Source organism: Mya arenaria, chromosome 10, assembly GCF_026914265.1.
Source record: "Mya arenaria isolate MELC-2E11 chromosome 10, ASM2691426v1".
Classification (NCBI taxonomy): Eukaryota; Metazoa; Mollusca; class Bivalvia; order Myida; family Myidae; genus Mya; species Mya arenaria.
The window spans coordinates 15,410,810-15,432,829 of record NC_069131.1 but is presented as its reverse complement, the minus strand read 5'-3'; the positions used below and the strand labels follow the sequence as shown (position 1 = coordinate 15,432,829).

General features: G+C 39.7%; 1 protein-coding gene across 5 annotated transcripts in view; it reads right to left on the bottom strand.

The window, feature by feature from the left end:
• Positions 1-15,585: 15,585 nt before the first annotated feature.
• The window catches only part of LOC128206502 (dual specificity protein kinase CLK2-like), a 43,466-nt gene continuing 37,031 nt past the window's right edge, over positions 15,586-22,020 (bottom strand). For 3 of the 5 annotated variants that reach the window (XM_052909013.1, XM_052909015.1, XM_052909018.1), the window contains one exon: positions 18,924-19,060. Coding sequence is in view for 2 of the 5 variants with exons in the window: in XM_052909016.1 (XP_052764976.1) it covers positions 18,863-19,060 (198 nt within the window). In the remaining 3 variants the exon portion in view is untranslated. Of the gene's footprint in view, positions 19,061-22,020 lie in introns of all 5 variants that reach the window. The other 2 variants (XM_052909016.1, XM_052909017.1) reach the window with 1 other exon arrangement.

Below are 22,020 nucleotides of genomic sequence, written 5' to 3'. Positions count from 1 at the left end.
TGTTTGCCGTGTATAGGAGGTAACTTCGAAAAGAGCTAGGGTATCGCATCGGATCTCTTGTATCTCACTCTGTTTCTTAAGGTCTTCGAATGTCTGAATTTGACTGCGAATTGCTGACTCATGTCACTTATGGCATTTAAACGCAATTACGTGTAGCGTCACGGCGGGGTCAAGCCACAATGCAGCCAGTGGGCGCGGGCAGACCTTGATAAACTCACATAAACAAAACAATCATTATTATCTCATTAAAGTATAACGAAACATAATAAACCAAACATAGATTATTTATATAGTGTGTGTACACTAAACTTGTCTGTTCCATTGGACCATGGCTTAACAGGCGACAGGGGGACAAGGCCGTGGCGGCCACTAAACAACTGTAGCAACTGTAGACATCGATGGGGCCGTGCTATTATCTCTTTTGTACCTTTGGTCAAACATCTAGGTAGGTTAAAGGCACATAAACTGCTTTATTGTTGTAATCAAATACATATCTTTATATTATCTTTAATTTCTCGACTTGATTCGTTGTTAACCTTTATTTGTTAATATAAACAAATTCACACGTCACCTTAACTAAGTGGATCACAGTTATAGCCTAACCATAAACTGACTTGATTTTCTGGACTTGTGACGGATCTGTGATTTAAAAGTAAACTTTTTATTTTGTCAATCAAGATCCGGTCACAGGTTCGAGCTTCTGTCTCACAACTTATACAAACAATAGTGTGTGTGTGTGTGGGGGGGGGGGGGGGGGGGGGTCTGAGGCGGTTCTATACACTGACGCTTGCGTTAAAAAGCTGGGAAAGCTTTTGGCGCGGTTAACGTCTTTTTCATGACACGAAGTTGTGTTTAGTCATAGTGACCAGTATCGCCAGGCGCGGACCGGGAAATGACCAGCGACATTGATTTTCTCTCTTCGTGGTCATTGCCTAGTTCCATGATGAAGTGCATGTTTTATATATGAGCGGTTATTTCATCTTGGAGCACAACAATGTATTCCGAGAAAAACTGAGGAAAACAAATACGCCTGGACGTCAGGGGATGAAAGTACAGTGCATAATCTACGATGAGAGGATACATATACGGTGCTAACTAGATTGAAAAAAGCCAATTTGGCAATGGATCTCACCTCCAACTGTACAGTATGTCATTCCAACCCTTGTTAGCCTGATATACTGGGACGAATAATTTTACAACAGATCTTAGACCAGACGGGGAAAGCACTTTGACAACCGACGGACCACATATACCCCTGTTTTCAAAGAGTTTTTAAAGGGGCAATAATTCACAACAAATTTTTGAAGGGTTACGTTACTTAAAATGCTTCATTTTTATCCCCGTAAGACAGTAAAGTAGTTGAGTGTACTAATAAAATAATTCGCCCTTTTTATCGGACAAAGTTCTCTTTGGACAATCTTATGAAATTATTTTCAAAACGAGCATGAAATATAGAGCACACCACATATTATCTGAGCCGTCAAAAACCAGCTCGTCTTGTACATGACAATGCAATTAATAAGACAACAACCTTTTATCAATGTTTACAAATGATTCATTCCCTACTTGACATGGCGTATGGATGCGTCTATCATATTCCATAATCGACAAATGGCACATGAAAGCTCGTTAGTTTTCTCCTCCTTCAAAGTACATTCTCTTGATCTACATACGTAGATTGCTAGATTGACCTAATTGGCCTCCTATTTTACGTTTGCGGGGCGTTGACCTACAATACAGTGAACTCCGTTAAAACTAAAAAAAAGCTGCATCCAAGGGAAGTTACTGCTACTGCTATGTTACTTTTCGCATTAAGGGTTGTGATGAAGCCTCTGTCGCGCTGGCGTCTGTCTGCGGTGACGATTGTGTACCGCGCCTTTTACAAAAAATCATTCCTTATTTTTTTTTTAGATCGTTGTTCATCTTTTGTAAGATACATGATTAAAAGTATTTATGTGTGCGGCAAATTCGGCGCGATCAGAAATGGGGGATTCCATAGTTTATCGTCAAGTGTAGTTGTCCACCTAGTTAAATAGGCACCAGGTCGAGATAACTGTCCTGTGTAGTTATCCACCTAGTTCATAAGGCACCTGGTCGAGATAACTGTCCTGTGTAGTTGTCCACCTAGTTCATTAGGCATCAGGTCGAGAGAACTGTCCTGTGTAGTTGTCCACCTAGTTCATTAGGCATCAGGTCGAGAGAACTGTCCTGTGTAGTTGTCCACCTAGTTCATTAGGCACCAGGTCGAGAGAACTGTCCTGTGTAGTTGTCCACCAAGTTCATTAGGCACCTGGTCGAGAGAACTGTCCTGTGTAGTTGTCCACCTAGTTCATTAGGCATCAGGTCGAGAGAACTGTCCTGTGTAGTTGTCCACCTAGTTCATTAGGCACCAGGTCGAGAGAACTGTCCTGTGTAGTTGCCCACCTAGTTCATTAGGCACCTGGTCGAGATAACTGTCCTGTGTAGTTGTCCACCTAGTTCATTAGGCATCAGGTCGAGAGAACTTTCCTGTGTAGTTGTCCACATAGTTCATTAGGCACCTGGTCGAGAGAACTGTCCTGTGTAGTTGTCCACCTAGTTCATTAGGCACTTGGTCGAGAGAACTGTCCTGTGTAGTTGTCCACCTAGTTCATTAGGCACCAGGTCGAGATAACTGTCCTGTGTAGTTGTCCACCAAGTTCATTAGGCACCAGGTCGAGAGAACTGTCCTGTGTAGTTGTCCACCAAGTTCATTAGGCACCAGGTCGAGAGAACTGTCCTGTGTAGTTGTCCACCAAGTTCATTAGGCACCAGGTCGAGATAACTGTCCTGTGTAGTTGTCCACCTAGTTTATTAGGCACCTGGTCGAGAGAACTGTCCTGTGTAGTTGTCCACCATGTTCATTAGGCACCAGGTCGAGAGAACTGTCCTGTGTAGTTGCCCACCTAGTTTATTAGGCACCTGGTCGAGAGAAATGTCCTGTGTAGTTGTCCACCAAGTTCATTAGGCACCAGGTCGAGAGAAATGTCCTGTGTAGTTGCCCACCAAGTTCATTAGGCACCAGGTCGAGAGAAATGTCCTGTGTAGTTGTCCACCAAGTTCATTAGGCACCAGGTCGAGAGAAATGTCCTGTGTAGTTGTCCACCAAGTTCATTAGGCACCAGGTCGAGAGAACTGTCCTGTGTAGTTGTCCACCATGTTCATTAGGCACCAGGTCGAGAGAAATGTCCTGTGTAGTTGCCCACCTAGTTTATTAGGCACCTGGTCGAGAGAACTGTCCTGTGTAGTTGCCCACCTAGTTCATTAGGCACCAGGTCGAGAGAACTGTCCTGTGTAGTTGCCCACCTAGTTCATTAGGCACCAGGTCGAGAGAACTGTCCTGTGTAGTTGTCCACCTAGTTTATTAGGCACCTGGTCGAGAGAACTGTCCTGTGTAGTTGCCCACCTAGTTCATTAGGCACCTGGTCGAGAGAACTGTCCTGTGTAGTTGCCCACCTAGTTTATTAGGCACCTGGTCGAGAGAACTGTCCTGTGTAGTTGTCCACCATGTTCATTAGGCACCAGGTCGAGAGAACTGTCCTGTGTAGTTGTCCACCTAGTTTATTAGGCACCAGGTCGAGAGAACTGTCCTGTGTAGTTGTCCACCATGTTCATTAGGCACCAGGTCGAGAGAACTGTCCTGTGTAGTTGCCCACCTAGTTTATTAGGCACCTGGTCGAGAGAACTGTCTTGTGTAGTTGTCCACCTAGTTTATTAGGCACCTGGTCGAGAGAACTGTCCTGTGTAGTTGTCCACCTAGTTCATTAGGCACCAGGTCGAGAGAACTGTCCTGTGTAGTTGTCCACCAAGTTCATTAGGCACCTGGTCGAGAGAACTGTCCTGTGTAGTTGTCCACCAAGTTCATTAGGCACCTGGTCGAGAGAACTGTCCTCTGTAGTTGTCCACCTAGTTCATTAGGCACCAGGTCGAGAGAACTGTCCTGTGTAGTTGTCCACCAAGTTCATTAGGCACCTGGTCGAGAGAACTGTCCTGTGTAGTTGTCCACCAAGTTCATTAGGCACCTGGTCGAGAGAACTGTCCTGTGTAGTTGTCCACCAAGTTCATTAGGCACCAGGTGGAGATAACTTTCCTGTGTAGTTGTCCACCTAGTTCATTAGGCACCTGGTCGAGAGAACTGTCCTGTGTAGTTGTCCACCTAGTTTATTAGGCACCTAGCGAATTAAATGTCCTGTGTAGTTGTCCACCTAGTTCATTAGGCACCTGGTCGAGAGAACTGTCCTGTGTAGTTGTCCACCTAGTTTATTAGGCACCTGGTCGAGAGAACTGTCCTGTGTAGTTGTCCACCTAGTTCATTAGGCACCAGGTGGAGATAACTTTCCTGTGTAGTTGTCCACCTAGTTCATTAGGCACCTGGTCGAGAGAACTGTCCTGTGTAGTTGTCCACCAAGTTCATTAGGCACCAGGTGGAGATAACTTTCCTGTGTAGTTGTCCACCTAGTTCATTAGGCACCTGGTCGAGAGAACTGTCCTGTGTAGTTGTCCACCAAGTTCATTAGGCACCTGGTCGAGAGAACTGTCCTGTGTAGTTGTCCACCAAGTTCATTAGGCACCAGGTGGAGATAACTTTCCTGTGTAGTTGTCCACCTAGTTCATTAGGCACCAGGTCGAGAGAACTGTCCTGTGTAGTTGCCCACCTAGTTTATTAGGCACCTGGTCGAGAGAACTTTCCTGTGTAGTTGTCCACCAAGTTCATTAGGCACCTGGTCGAGAGAACTGTCCTGTGTAGTTGTCCACCTAGTTTATTAGGCACCAGGTCGAGAGAACTTTCCTGTGTAGTTGCCCACCTAGTTCATTAGGCACCTAGCGAGAGAAATGTCCTGTGTAGTTGCCCACCTAGTTTATTAGGCACCTGGTCGAGAGAACTGTCCTGTGTAGTTGTCCACCTAGTTTATTAGGCATCTAGCGAGAGAACTGTCCTGTGTAGTTGTCCACCTAGTTTATTAGGCACCTGGTCGAGAGAACTGTCCTGTGTAGTTGCCCACCTAGTTTATTAGGCACCTAGCGAGAGAACTGTCCTGTGTAGTTGTCCACCAAGTTCATTAGGCACCTGGTCGAGAGAACTGTCCTGTGTAGTTGTCCACCTAGTTTATTAGGCACCTGGTCGAGAGAACTGTCCTGTGTAGTTGCCCACCTAGTTTATTAGGCACCTGGTCGAGAGAACTGTCCTGTGTAGTTGCCCACCTAGTTTATTAGGCACCTGGTCGAGAGAACTGTCCTGTGTAGTTGTCCACCTAGTTTATTAGGCACCAGGTCGAGAGAACTGTCCTGTGTAGTTGCCCACCTAGTTTATTAGGCACCTGGTCGAGAGAACTGTCCTGTGTAGTTGCCCATCTAGTTTATTAGGCACCTAGCGAGAGAACTGTCCTGTGTAGTTGCCCACCTAGTTTATTAGGCACCTAGCGAGAGAACTGTCCTGTGTAGTTGTCCACCTAGTTTATTAGGCACCTAGCGAGAGAAATGTCCTGTGTAGTTGCCCACCTAGTTTATTAGGCACCTGGTCGAGAGAAATGTCCTGTGTAGTTGTCCACCTAGTTTATTAGGCACCTAGCGAGAGAACTGTCCTGTGTAGTTGCCCACCTATTTTATTAGGCACCAGGTCGAGAGAACTGTCCTGTGTAGTTGTCCACCAAGTTCATTAGGCACCTAGCGAGAGAACTGTCCTGTGTAGTTGCCCACCTAGTTTATTAGGCACCTGGTCGAGATAACTGTCCTGTGTAGTTGTCCACCTAGTTTATTAGGCACCTAGCGAGAGAACTGTCCTGTGTAGTTGCCCACCTAGTTTATAAGGCACCTGGTCGAGAGAAATGTCCTGTGTAGTTGTCCACCTAGTTTATTAGGCACCTAGCGAGAGAACTGTCCTGTGTAGTTGTCCACCAAGTTCATTAGGCACCAGGTCGAGAGAACTGTCCTGTGTAGTTGTCCACCAAGTTCATTAGGCACCTGGTCGAGAGAACTGTCCTGTGTAGTTGCCCACCTAGTTTATTAGGCATCAGGTCGAGAGAACTGTCCTGTGTAGTTGTCCACCTAGTTCATTAGGCACCTGGTCGAGAGAACTGTCCTGTGTAGTTGTCCACCAAGTTCATTAGGCACCTGGTCGAGAGAACTGTCCTGTGTAGTTGTCCACATAGTTCATTAGGCACCTGGTCGAGAGAAATGTCCTGTGTAGTTGTCCACCTAGTTCATTAGGCACCTGGTCGAGAAAAATGTCCTGTGTAGTTGCCCACCTAGTTTATTAGGCACCTGGTCGAGAGAACTGTCCTGTGTAGTTGTCCACCAAGTTCATTAGGCACCTGGTCGAGAGAAATGTCCTGTGTAGTTGCCCACCTAGTTTATTAGGCACCTGGTCGAGAGAAATGTCCTGTGTAGTTGCCCACCTAGTTTATTAGGCACCAGGTCGAGAGAACTGTCCTGTGTAGTTGTCCACCTAGTTCATTAGGCACCTGGTCGAGAGAAATGTCCTGTGTAGTTGCCCACCTAGTTTATTAGGCACCTGGTCGAGAGAACTGTCCTGTGTAGTTGTCCACCAAGTTCATTAGGCACCAGGTCGAGAGAACTGTCCTGTGTAGTTGTCCACCAAGTTCATTAGGCACCTGGTCGAGAGAACTGTCCTGTGTAGTTGCCCACCTAGTTCATTAGGCACCAGGTCGAGAGAACTGTCCTGTGTAGTTGTCCACCAAGTTCATTAGGCACCTGGTCGAGAGAACTGTCCTGTGTAGTTGTCCACCTAGTTCATTAGGCACCTGGTCGAGAGAACTGTCCTGTGTAGTTGCCAACCTAGTTTATTAGGCACCAGGTCGAGAGAACTGTCCTGTGTAGTTGTCCACCAAGTTCATTAGGCACCTGGTCGAGAGAACTTTCCTGTGTAGTTGTCCACCTAGTTCATAAGGCACCAGGTCGAGATAACTGTCCTGTGTAGTTATCCACCTAGTTCATAAGGCACCTGGTCGCGATAACTGTCCTGTGTAGTTGTCCACCTAGTTCATTAGGCATCAGGTCGAGAGAACTGTCCTGTGTAGTTGTCCACCAAGTTCATTAGGCACCTGGTCGAGAGAACTGTCCTGTGTAGTTGTCCACCTAGTTTATTAGGCATCAGGTCGAGAGAAATGTCCTGTGTAGTTGTCCACCTAGTTCATTAGGCATCAGGTCGAGATAACTGTCCTGTGTAGTTGTCCACTTAGTTCATAAGGCACCTGGTCGAGAGAACTTTCCTGTGTAGTTGTCCACTTAGTTCACTAGGCACCAGGTCGAGATCACTGTCCTGTGTAGTTGTCCACCTAGTTCATTAGGCACCAGGTCGAGATAACTGTCCTGTGTAGTTGTCCACCAAGTTCATTAGGCACCAGGTCGAGAGAACTGTGCTGTGTAGTTGTCCACCTAGTTCATTAGGCACCAGGTCGAGAGAACTGTCCTGTGTTGTTGTCCACCAAGTTCATTAGGCACCAGGTCGAGAGAACTTTCCTGTGTAGTTGTCCACCATGTTCATTAGGCACCAGGTCGAGAGAACTGTGCTGTGTAGTTGTCCACCTAGTTCATTAGGCACCTGGTCGAGAGAACTGTCCTGTGTAGTTGTCCACCAAGTTCATTAGGCACCAGGTCGAGATAACTGTCCTGTATAGTTGTCCACCTAGTTCATTAGGCACCAGGTCGAGATAACTGTCCTTTGTAGTTGTCCACCTAGTTCATAAGGCACCAGGTCGAGAGAACTTTCCTGTGTAGTTGTCCACTTAGTTCACTAGGCACCAGGTCGAGATAACTGTCATGTGTAGTTGTCCACTTAGTTCACTAGGCACCAGGTCGAGAGAACTTTCCTGTGTAGTTGTCCACTTAGTTCACTAGGCACCAGGTCGTGATAATTAACTGTCCTGTGTAGTTGTCCACCTAGTTCATTAGGCACCTGGTCGAGAGAACTGTCCTGTGTAGATGTCCACCAAGTTCATTAGGCACCAGGTCGAGAGAACTTTCCTGTGTAGTTGTCCACCAAGTTCACTAGGCACCAGGTCGAGATCACTGTCCTGTGTAGTTGTCCACCTAGTTCATTAGGCACCTGGTCGAGAGAACTGTCCTGTGTAGTTGTCCACATAGTTTAGAAGGCACCTGGTCGAGAGAACTGTCCTGTGTAGATGTCCACCTAGTTCATTAGGCACCTGGTCGAGAGAACTGTCTTGTGTAGTTGTCCACCTAGTTTATTAGGCACCTGGTCGAGAGAACTGTCCTGTGTAGTTGTCCACCTAGTTTATTAGGCACCTAGCGAGAGAACTGTCCTGTGTAGTTGTCCACCTAGTTCATTAGGCACCAGGTAGAGAGAACTGTCCTGTGTAGTTGTCCACCAAGTTCATTCTACTAAAGGCACCTGGTCGAGAGAACTGTCCTGTGTAGTTGTCCACCTAGTTCATTAGGCACCTGGTCGAGAGAACTGTCCTGTGTAGTTGTCCACCTAGTTCATAAGGCACCTAGTCGAGATAACTGTCCTGTGTAGTTGCCCACCTAGTTCATTAGGCACCAGGTCGAGATCACTGTCCTGTGTAGTTGTCCACCAAGTTCATTAGGCACCAGGTCGAGATAACTGTCCTGTGTAGTTGTCTTCCAAGTTCATTAGGCACCAGGTTGAGATAACTTTCCTGTGTAGTTGTCTTCCAAGTTCATTAGGCACCAGGTCGAGATAACTGCCCTGTATAGTTGTCCACCAAGTTCATTAGGCACCAGGTCGAGATAACTTTTCTGTGTAGTTGTGCACCAAGTTCATTAGTCACCAGGTCGAGATAACTGTCCTGTGTAGTTGTCCACCAAGTTCATTAGGCACCAGGTCGAGAGAACTGTCCTGTGTAGTTGTCCACCAAGTTCATTAGGCACCAGGTCGAGAGAACTGTTTTGTGCAGTTGTCCACCAAGTTCATAAGGCACCAGGTGGAGATAACTGTCCTGTGTAGTTGTCCACCTAGTTCATTAGGCACCAGGTCGAGATAACTGTCCTGTGTAGTTGTCCACCAAGTTCATTAGGCACCAGGTGGAGATAACTGTCCTGTGTAGTTGTCCACCTAGTTCATTAGGCATCAGGTCGAGATACCTGTCCTTTGTAGTTGTCCACCAAGTTCATTAGGCACCAGGTCGAGTTAACTGTCCTGTGTAGTTGTCCACCTAGTTCATTAGGCACCAGGTCGAGATAACTGTCCTGTGTAGTTGTCCACCAAGTTCATTAGGCACCAGGTCGAGATAACTTTCCTGTGTAGTTGTCCACCAAGTTCATAAGGCACCAGGTCGAGATAACTTTCCTGTGTAGTTGTCCACCAAGTTCATTAGGCACCTGGTCGAGAGAACTTTCCTGTGTAGTTGTCCACCTAGTTCATAAGGCACCAGGTCGAGATAACTGTCCTGCGTAGTTGTCCAAGTTCATTAGTCACCAGGTCGAGATAACTGTCCTGTGTAGTTGTCCACCATGTTCATTAGGCACCAGGTCGAGATAACTGTCCTGTGTAGTTGTCCACCAAGTTCATTAGGCAGCAGGTCGAGATAACTGTCCTTTGTAGTTGTCCACCAAGTTCATTAGGCACCAGGTCGAGATAACTGTCCTGTGTAGTTGTCCACCAAGTTCATTAGGCACCAGGTCGAGATAACTGTCCTGTGCAGTTGTCCACCAAGTTCATTAGGCACCAGGTCGAGATAACTTTCCTGTGTAGTTGTCCACCTAGTTCATAAGGCACCAGGTCGAGATAACTTTCCTGTGTAGTTGTCCACCAAGTTCATTAGTCACCAGGTCGAGAGAACTTTCCTGTGTAGTTGTCCACCTAGTTCATAAGGCACCAGGTCGAGATAACTGTCCTGTGTAGTTGCCCACCAAATTCATTAGGCACCAGGTCGAGATAACTGTCCTGTGTAGTTGTCCACCTAGTTCATAAGGCACCAGGTCGAGATAACTTTCCTGTGTAGTTGTCCACCAAGTTCATTAGTCACCAGGTCGAGAGAACTTTCCTGTGTAGTTGTCCACCTAGTTCATAAGGCACCAGGTCGAGATAACTGTCATGTGTAGTTGTCCACCAAGTTCATTAGTCACCAGGTCGAGATAACTTTCCTGTGTAGTTGTCCACCTAGTTCATAAGGCACCAGGTCGTGATAACTTTCCTGTGTAGTTGTCCACCTAGTTCGCAAAAATCAGGAACCAGGTCGTGATAACTGTCCTAAGAAGTTGTTCGCCATGTTCATCATAAATGCCGATCGCAAGTCGATAGAACTGTCCTGTGTAGTTGTCCACCTTGTTCATTTTAAGTGAAGATCGCAAGTATCAGGCACCTACCTCAAAGGTCAAGGTTACGAAATTGATCAAATGTTAAAGGTAAAACACGACCCCCGTTGGCAGGCAACCCAAGTGCCCACTGGATACATGCATCCAAAGGGAGAAAACTAGAACTTGAAAGCAAACACAAACCCTATTACTTCGAAACCGTATTGCAAATCAAAAAGGATACAATTATTTCTCCCACCTCAGATAAGTAGATCCAATAATTTAACCATGCTAGAAATTCTTATCTTGCCCACGGGTGAAGATAAAATACCCGTATGGAACTCCTTTTTAATGGTCATCACATTGTTATCACCTCCCTTGTTGAAGACTATCGTCTGTAGCATCATTGTCTTATGGCAATATTTAGAATGCTAATTAATTATTTCTCGCTTCAAATGCCACCATAAAACAGTTTTCACGCACAAAAAATAATGCTTCACTCTCCTAAGAACTATTTAGAGACCGATTTGACTATTAGGCCAAAAAAAACACACCAGTGTTTCCGGTAACATGGCGAAAAAAAAATGGGGTCGGTCGGTCCGCGTCCCATTTTCGCTTGTCCGGGGTATATCTCCTAAACTATTAGTGGTATCAACTTGTAATTTCATATGTAGATAGATCTAATTGAGGGCAAGTGCAGTGCACAAGAACTGTTACTCTTGCTTCCATATTGTTAGAGTTATTGCCTATTGTTAATTTTCATGCTTAAAGTTTTGTCCGGGGCATATCTTGAAGAATATAAGAGGTATCAACTTGAAACTTCATAGCTAGATAGATCTCATTCAGGGCAAGTGCAGTGCACAAGAACCGTTACTCTTGCTGCCATATTTTTAGAGTTATTGCCCTTTGTTAATTTTCTTCCTTAGGTTTTGTCCGTGGCATATCTCGTAAACTATAGGAGGTATCAACCTGAAACTTATTCCGTAGGTATATCTGATTAAGGGAAAGTGCAGTGCACAAAAACCGTAACTCTTGCATCTATATGTTTAGAGTTATAGCCCTTTGTTAATTTTCATGCTTAAAGTTTTGTCCGGGGCATATCTAGAAGAATATAAGAGGTATCAACTTGAAACTTCATAGCTAGATAGATCTCATTGAGGGCAAGTGCAGCGCACAGGAACCGTTACTCTTGCTGCCATATTTTTAGAGTTATTGCCCTTTGTTAGTTTTGTCCGGAAAGTTAAATGGCAACATCATTGTCTATAAATGAATAAAATGCCAATCTAACAGCTATAATGTCGACAGTAAATAATTCGTCAGGCGACACATCCGACTCGCGGAGTTCTAGTTGGGTATACAATACTCTTTTATAAGACGCGATCGGCTTTTAGAACAAATCCAGCACTTCAATTTCTACAAATCTATGATGATGTTCTAGCGAAACAGTCGTTTATCATTATTGAGCTCTTTTATGTCGAGGTAGGTTAATAACAGAACAAGTAAACGCGGATATGGATTTATTTTACGTATCTTATTTTATTATTTAAAATATATCATTATTCTCGTAACAATCAAAGTTTCATTCATATTCGTAGTGAATTCAAACATTTCGGTCACAGTTCTAAGATTCCCAGACGACAATTATTGATTATTATATTATTTCGATCGTATGGAATTTTCTTACCAGCCTACAAGAAATCCTGGCAATCAAGTGGAATCATACGGTATCCGATCGACAGATTTAAATACAAACCATAGCCGCACGCCTTTGATCTTATTACCTTTCGTGCTCTGACGTCACAAAGTGTACCGTTTGATCTGTAACCGACACATTCCTACAAATGTGTTGCTAAAACTTTCGCAAGTTTTTGTTTGGATTTCTGTTGATGGGACTTAAATAAGGCGAAATAAATAACCATTGATAATGGTGGATAAATTAATGTGAACCTCGCAGTTAAGCCTGCATGAATTCGCAAAGCCAAATCGTAAGAAGCCTGCATGATACACGCAAAGCCTAATGTAAAAAAGTAGGTTCTATTTTGGACATGGATAAATAACACCACTAACTTTATCCTAAATGTTTTCATTATGAAGAAAGCAAAATGTGTCTCCTGTGAGCAACCACGTGTTTAGACCATAAACATGCGTCTGTCTATTTGAAGATATCGGACAGGCACGCCGAACTCCGCCATTTTGATTCCCTGTTGACAAAGCGTCTCGGTAATACATAATCAGGAATGAAAGTTAATTCTCCGGAAACAGAGACAGACAAACAACGAAATTAATGACGATATATTTAATTTTTGATTTTTTACTTTTTTTTTGGCCTTAACATAATCTGAATCAGTGCGCACATTATCGCATATCCATACGCATTTATTTTCACTACGAACACCCGGGTCACGGACACTACGGACCATGGACATTACGGACCAGATTTAGGGACATTACAGACCATCTTCAGAAACTTACGGACCATGATTTATAATGTTTTTAAACATTTTTTTTTATTTATTCACTCATTGTTCTTAAATTTGTTAATAAATATTTGAATATGAGTCCTCAGTATGACAATTATCTTTAATGAAACTGAAAAATCCAATGAAATTCCAATGTTAAACATCAATGTATTTTTAATAAAATATTATAATAATGTGAATAATAATGAACGAAATATGTGTTAATCTTATACTTGTAAATGTGAATATTAATGTTTTCATATGTGATCGATTGCTTTCTGAAATAAACTTTGGATCGTCATATTTGTTTGTTTTCTGTTTCATCTGTTGTAATTGAAAGGTTCAGTGAAGGTGCGCAGTCACAATGGGTTTTCACCCTTTTACGATTGCCAATTAAAGGTTGTCATTATAATGTTTGTTTCTTTTGTAATATACCGCCGATTATAGTTACGGGTACAATTATAACTAATAAACACTAATTAAGGCAACAGAAATTGCCAGTTTAAACATCAGTTTGCAAGAATTGCAACAAACACACATCGTTTATTTAATATAAAGCATATATATGGGCCTGTTTAGATATGAATGGTTGCTTTGGTGACATGTGCTGTTTATTTGTGATTCATGTTAACACTGTTTATGTTCTAATATGTGCTCGTTTTATTTTGGGAAATAAACTGTTTTTGAAAATATTTCTGCTCGATTTATTTTGGGAAATAAACTGTTTTGGAAAATATTTCTTCTGTTGCTTTTTACTGATTTTACCAACCAATCAAATTTCGTTCATTATTTTTCACATGATTGTTATAAATACATCTAGAGGTCTCTTATAAAACACCTTTTGGCATTTCACAAGATTTTTTATTGCACTTTTCGAACTTCACGGAATTTTCACAGTTATATGGAAGATATAACGTCATACTGAGCACTCATATTCAAGTATTTATTAACAAATTAAAAACTAATGAGTGAATAATTTAACAAAAAAATATGTTTAAATCATGGTCCGTAAGTTTCCGAAGATGGTCCGTAATGTCCCTAAATCTGGTCCGTAGTGTCCCTAAATCTGGTCCGTAGTGTCCCTAAATCTGGTCCGTAATGACCATGGTCCGTAGTGTCCGTAATTCGAACACCCTACGCAGCCTCGGGTCGGAATGAACCTATCTTACACTCTCGGCCATGGAAGATACTTATAATCTAATTATGATCAAAGGCAAACAAATATGTCTATTTAGAAAATGGAAGACATGAAGAATATTTATAATATTTATTCCATTCTCTCTTTTCCTCTGCAAGTAGGAAGCAAAAGTTTTTAATTGACATTGAATGAAGATTAGCCATTCACATTGTATGTGTCTCATAATGCTGATTATACAGAAGCGTAAATAAAATACTGTTGGATGTACAAAAATATAAAGACTCTCGGGCGGTTGCGATATGTTGATTGATCAAAATCCCATGGTCTAATGTCAAAACCCTTCGGAATTCAGTCCAAAAATGTCAAAATCCCCAAGAATGAACTCCAGAAATATGGCATGTATGATTAAGGAAAACTCCATGTATGGCCGTTTATTTTGTTTCCATTATTTTCATGAATCGGCACATCTTCACCTTCTGAGATGTAAAAAACACGTTTTGAAGCATCAACCTTTCAAATGATATTGGAATTCAATTAATCTCTAAAAAATTATTGTCTAGACCAGCGGATATATGGATCCCGTGTACTAATGCACACCGTGCAAGTCAAAGAACCAAGAGGTATATTCGCAAGAAGCAAGGGTATCACACCCGGACCTCTTTGATCTACCTCTAATTATTCAACTCTTAATATCTGAATTAGACTGGGAATTGAAGTCATTACCATATATTGTATCTTATAACATTAAAAAACCCTCTCAGTCCTGATGGCGTCACAGCGAGTCAAGTCTTAATAGAGCCAATGGGCGCGAAACCCCATTTAAACCACATCTTTGCTTGGAAATAAGGAAAGTATCCCAAACCATATACGTTTAGTTATGTTCAGTACATGACGACTGCAAATATTTGGTTTTCACCGTGCGACCGTATTTTTTGAAAGTATATTCTTAATTCTTATAGAAACGAACTAGTTCACACAGTATAATCAGGTTTCTGCACACCGTGGCTACATGTATATTTGGTTTAGAACTCGGGTCCCGGATCGTGTACCACACTGCTGGGGAATTATGAAATATTCCGAAAATACTTGACACCATCATGGCTTAATTTCATTCGCAGTAAACTGATATCAACATTTTTTCACGACAGCCGCAAATACATTCCCACTTTCCTCCATTTTTCACACCTGACAAAGGGGCATACATTTCAACATCTCAGCCCGAGTGACGGAACTTGGTACACTGATATGGCCATTATCATTGTGTATCTTGGGACAGTTTCTAAGTCCTAATCAATATGCAATTTCTTGAACAAGCCAATGGCCAAGACAAAGACAGAACAAGGCTATGATACAATATACTCCAGACTTCTTTGCTTCAAAGATGCACTCTTACTCTCAAATAAGAGGTACCACAATTAAAACATTTTTTTAATTAACCGAAAAATATGAATAAGTATCAAAAACAATGGTTCTTATAAAGGATACTGTGTTCAATTCGAAAGATAGGTGCAGAAAACTCAGTATTTCTACCTTATAAAATGATAAATACATTACACGGTAAATCTGTAATATTTTCCATAAATACATCTTTTAGTAAGTATTTAAAGGGCTTTCACTCAAAATGTATGTTTGTCATACATGTGCATGTATTCATTTTAAACATGAGTATCACCTTCAATTAGCAGAGAGCTAAAATGATTTTCTCAATTTTGTGGACTTAATAATAAAGACACCTTTTCCAATAATATTTTTTACTCAAGAGCATAGTTTAAATGAACAAAATCTGCAAATTTCGTATAACATGACAGTACACTCACTAGATGAAAGGTTGAAACGTGATCTTTATACCATATCAAACGAACAAGCTTTACCAACAGGGGAAAAATACATTGACTTGACAATTAATAGTAGTTCAATTATTCTAAGACAAAAACTAGTGATAACACTAGAATAACACAAGTTCGCTCTTTAAATCAAGCTATTTCACAAGTAATGGCTTGACAGAATTATCATATAAACGAAACACTTTCTCTAAAAACATTTTTTCTCAAATCCAAGGGAATTTCACACACATTATATTGAGGAACAAGCGTTATCTGAACACAAAAACAATAAAACTACAGCTGTATAATACAGAATATTTACAGATAAACATTCAATCTTTCATAGCACACATTTGCGTTCTAAAGCTTGGGAAGCAATAATTCAAATCATAATCTGAAAGATCTTTTAATTCAAAACAAGTTTCAATCAACAATAATATACTTAAATAAGGAAACAATTGAACAAACATTATATGATAGATATTCAAGTCATTATAATTTTATTTTTTTAAATTCATATTAACTGCTTACTATTTTTTTTTCAAATTGACAAGAATATACAGGAATATTCTTCTCACAAAACATGAAATATTGCTTTGGTAATGTTATTTACTCCAGAATATTTATCATGTTTGGAAAATATTTTTTTAAGTTTATTGTAAGTTATCAAGGGTCTTAAAAAGTGATACTCATCTTCACAACCACATACAAAACACATACAAATCACATCAGCATGGTTTCATCATTCTTACGTTTTATCAATAATATTCAATTGCACTTATATATATTAAATAAAAAGGTGAGTTATTTTCTATACAATTATTTACATATAATACAGTCCTTGGCATACATAGACAATAGGCAATGAAATTAACAGTAGTGTAAAACAAAATAAAACAGCAACAATAACCTTACATGAATTGCAGTTCTGGTTTGGTATATGTTTTTCCCAGGAATTTTCTCTTCTCTTTAGGGCATTTCATTATAAGTAAAAGGTTATGTACCACATTAATGTTCAATATTGTGTAAAAAACAACAACAGTCGCTCACTAATTAATGTGTCCCTTGGTCATGATAATAGCTTTTTTTAAAGACCTTGAGCAGATTAAAATTGGGGGGTTTATTTGCCATTGTGTGTTCACTTAAAAGCGAAATTACAGTTGTGGAAATGGATGAGAATTGGTTTAAATATACTGAGGATGAAGGTGAAAATGTTATTTTAAGTTTCAATCAAAACTAAAGAAAACATTGACAGACTTAAGTCTTTAATTCTATGAAGGCAGAAAGGTGCCCATACTGGCCTCGATGGAGAAGAAGATGGAACCCTTTCCCATTCACTCCGTCATATGCACAAAGTTCCAATCATACATCAACATGTTTATATATTTATACAGTAGAAACGTGTTGACTCTATATCCCAGGGACCTGCCAAAATACTGAGCCTCCCAAATATCGAGTCAACGGGTTTTGACAATAACAATCTTAAGAAGACAAGAAATAAAACATGAGAAACTTATGACAACCGGACGGTATAAAAACACAAAATCTGAATGATGAAATCTTATTTAAAAATTTATGTTTTTTTCATTATTTTCTTTCATCAATGCCATCAAAACAGTACACATGTTTTACTTTTAAGTCAGCTCTGTCAAAACAGTGCATAGAACAATTTAGATTAATACAAGCCCCCAACAGTTATATATAAAGACATAAAAAGTGCATAAATAGTGTTCACAAGATTTTTAAGAAAGATAAGTCATAACAATGACATTTTGAAAGAATTTGAAAATGTAAGTAAGAATGAAACAGTTTTACATATACATGTACAATTCCAACTAGTTTAAAATCAGCACCATAACTCAAAGAGGTAAACTGTTTTTAGTTTAACTTGCTCAGACATAATTCAACTCGAATTATCACTTCAGTTGAATACTTTTTGTATGGAAAACATTTATGAGCATACTTTGAATAATTCTGACAATAAACCAAGCGCCAGCTGTAAATAACTTACTTCAGCGACCAATCAAAGCAGTTTAATTTGTAAACATAATTTTAGTAAAAACAAGGGGCATAACTCAACAATCATTAAAGCCGGAGTTATGGGTCTTGCTTTTGATGTTTGAATTGTCAATGGCAACATTTGAAACAAGTTGTTCCTGAATATCTGAACGTCTTTTTGAACTATAGCCAAGGGTAAACTGTCTGCATGTCGACGCCGACCCAAGGACCTTAGGCTATGACAATACCATCAATTTTTTTCTTTGAATAACAGACAAGCTAAGAAATAATAACACATGGTTGGATAACCTATCAATTCACTGTTAAACCTTAGACAAACAACCTTGAACAAAACAATTAGGCATCGCTACAGACAATTTCATTTGGCGCAGTAACAATAGATCTCTATGATCATTAATCAAAATTAAAATGATCGAAATAAGCATATGCGCACAAACATTGGGCTGTCAATATTTTTAAGGGCTTGTTTGAATTCTGCATTTTATAAAGCACAGCTTGTTACAATTGTTTAAGCCAAATAGTTAAATAAGAAATCGGGCTAGCTCATCCAAAATAAGAAATCGGGCTAGCTCATCCAAAATAAGAAATCGGGCTAGCTTACCCAAAATAAGAAATCGGGCTAGCTTACCCAAAATAAGAAATCGGGCTAGCTCATCCAAAAGTCTAGTTTCGATAACTGCTTGAAATACATATACAGAAAAAACAGGATCATGTAGTTCCATTAGAATGAAATGCTGAATACAATGATATTATACTGCACACAATAACACACAGAAATAAGACCCTGTATCTCAAGTCGGTTTGCTACGTCATAAAAGTCTTTGTACACAAGTAAAATCCTTCATAAAAGTGCAACTCAATGAAAGTATGCATTTGTTTATACTACATACTGCCTTTTTGACAGTGAATTACCTGTAAAAGATATTTTCAGCACTATGTGAAATCATTAACAAGTTTATTTTGTACGCTATCAATGTTATTAATTTGTACATTTTCACTCAGATAAAAAATGAAACACTGAATGAATGGTTAATTTGTTAAGCAGAGGTATATCAAAAATAATGGCACCTATGCTTATAACAAAAAAATGTTTCTCCTAATACAAATTGTACACAACAAATAAAAACAGTGCTCAGAGACTCATAACGACTAAGCTATGGAAGCGGTTGTCAGCGGTAACCGTTGCTAGGTGCCCCATTATCAAGGAGACTGGAGCGATCTCGCTCGGAGACGTAGTACGGAGCTAGAAACGGGTGCCTAAGCGCCTGCTTAAACGTAAGACGCTCCGAGGGCTCGTACATTAGTAGCTTATCAATCAGATCAAACAGCTCCTGGTGATCGGTACTGTTGGGGTCTTTCATGTAGCGCTGAAATAAAAGATATCAGTTTGTGTTAATTTTGTTGTGATGTGTGAACAGTTTTTATTAACATAATTCCACAAAATACAAGATTGAAGGTGGAGGGGGAAGCCAATGGCTTACTTGGAATATTTTTTTAACTGTCATAGTAGTTCATTATCTGAAAGTGATATGAAAAATTTAATTGAAGTGAGAAAAAAACAATAAATATAAGTTTCAAACAGAAGCTTTTGCACAGAAATACAATAAGCATCAGTGGTCAACTGTATAGAACTATAAAAGGTGTGACATCCAATTTTTTAAGGTGTTTCTGCTGTGGAGTGCAATAAGGCAACAAGGCTTGCCGAGGCTACACAGCTTACCCATGGCTTGTATATTCCCATCCATACTTAAACCATTATCGTTACCACTATTTTTCAGTTATGATAAAATTTGATGTTTGATTGCCAGATTGAGTTTTTGAAGATTAAAAAAAAGTGCTTTATTTTTGCTGACTTACCTGAGCCGCAGCAATTTGAAATCCAAATTGAAATAACATATATCCTGCATCTTATTTTTATAGGGTTTTAATTATTTTATGTTTTTTTTTGCTTTCCTGCAGTAAATTGACTATGCAATTTGGATTTGTGATAAATTAGATTTAATGAATTACATTTTTTTTCAATTGTTGCGTTGTTGCACATGATCGATCTTTGATGGGGTTCACATGACCAAAACAAATGTCGGTATGTAAGAATAGTCATTTAACTAACATAATCCCCCCCGCTCTCCAAAGAAACCCAAACACACCCAACATCAGTTTTATACAACTGGCCGCTGAACTTTCAGAAAATTTACTGCTGGAAAAAAAATAGGAGACAAAAAACATAGAAACATTTTGAATTCTTCTTGAATACTGATTAAGCTTGATAGTCATTTTTTTTTATTTCCATCGAAATAAAACAGCTGGAAGGTGTCCAACTACAACATACACATCCAGGGATGCCAACGCAAATTTGTACAAAAAAAAGAGGAAAATAGGGAGTATCCCCATCACAATATAAACAAAAAATAATAAAAATTTGTATAGATCAGATAAAATGCAACAATTTAAATTTAAAAGTTTTGTGGCCCAAATAGAAGAAACCAGCTGTAAAGAGGAACATTGGCATCTCTGACTACACATGAACACTTTAATTCATGAATTCTACCAGGCTTAACAAGATCAATTTTAACAAAAGTTTTAAGACTGCCTGCAAAAGTTTACAAATATGCTGAGCTTCAAAGACATACTTCTACTGGGCCCATATTCACTGAAGTCTTGAGTCTGTGTTTTCAACTCAGAAAAGCCAATTCTTAAATGCCATAAATTATATATAATGTAGTTCTATTTTACATAAAATGTTTAAATCATTGTTAAACATTGTAATTGCAACATATGTGGCTAATTTAAACCATAATTGCTCTTAAAATGAAGTTTGTTAATTTTTTTTGAAGAAATGTAGTTTGGGTCTTCAGTCTCAGAAACAGAATAAAGACGCTAGTGAACATGGCCCCTGTACATTTCCGAAATCATACAGTCTCATTACAAAGACTTTCTTTAAGACAATACATTTGTTAAAACCTATCCCTTACAAGTTTTGTGAAAATGGGAAAGTACTAAAAAGAAAGGTGGTATCATTAACTTGGACTCATTGGACTTGCCTTCATAAATGAAACACTCTGGTTACATAATTAATGCAATAGATCCAACAACCCTGCATACACTGTACTGCTATCTTTCCTAGACAGTTGCTACAAAATGGAAATTCTCATAACAATAGTTCAAATCTGCTTATGAATGAGTGGCCCCTGGATGGGGGCTTATCAGCATTGCTTTATATATCATAAAGCTATATGATGTTGCTAATTTACATACACAGGAAAGCACATATGCTCAAAAGAAAATGCAGTTATTACAATTTACAGACCAGAAACTCTAGTGCATTAAATGTCTGAAAACAAATATAGTGTCTACAGTCATGCCTCTGCCACATTGCCTCTGCCAATGAGATCACATAAATGATTCACAGGTAATCATTTTGAAAGGCCCAGACAAAATATAACCCTCAAAGTTCCATTTTGTCATAAATTGGTTTGCTTAAGTTTCTATTTAGAAGCTTGCATATGTGGGCTATATAGTATTAAGATATTTCTCACTTTACACTTAAAAAGTTAACATTTATATTTGGTCTTTCAAACAATTAATCTGGTGTCAGGCTGTGCCCAGCCTGATGATTTAATTGCTTAGAAGGCAAAAAATGAACAATAACTAATACTTAGTGCTATGCTCATGTATTCATGGATTCTCATTTAATTATTTAGAAAGTTTTTGAAGAAAAGAACTACCGGAGTTTCATTAAGGCATTAATGGGTTTCTTATGTGCTTTATACAGAGGCTTTGCACATGTGTGATGGCTGGAATAGACATTTGCACCAACACCAAGAAAGATATGATTTTCTTTTGCTTTACTAATAAAAATATAATAAATAAATAAATATAAAATAGAAATTTCAATAATTTCTAACTCTGAGGTTTCAGTCTTCAATATTGCATAATCTAGGGACTAGACACCAGATGCTACAACTGCATAAAAACATAAAATTGTCAAAATTGATATCGTTGTGTACAACGCATTAAATCTTAATTACTGACGTATCACATCGCTAACGACACATTATCTTGCAAAGGTTTTGTGTACTTTTCCAATTCGAAAATTTACTGGGTCTGTCTACCAAGTAAATCCCAGTTAATTTAAAGATAGCGTTGTTATATATTGTATCTGTACTAATCACGTGACTTTCACATGATAATTATTCACACTATATCTGGGAAACCATTATGCAGTATTTTTAAAAGGGTCAACTCAGCTGAGTCAGCAACAAAATATTCTTTTAATCATGTGAAGTGATGCATAACTGGCCTCATACTAGCTCATATTGACAATTCC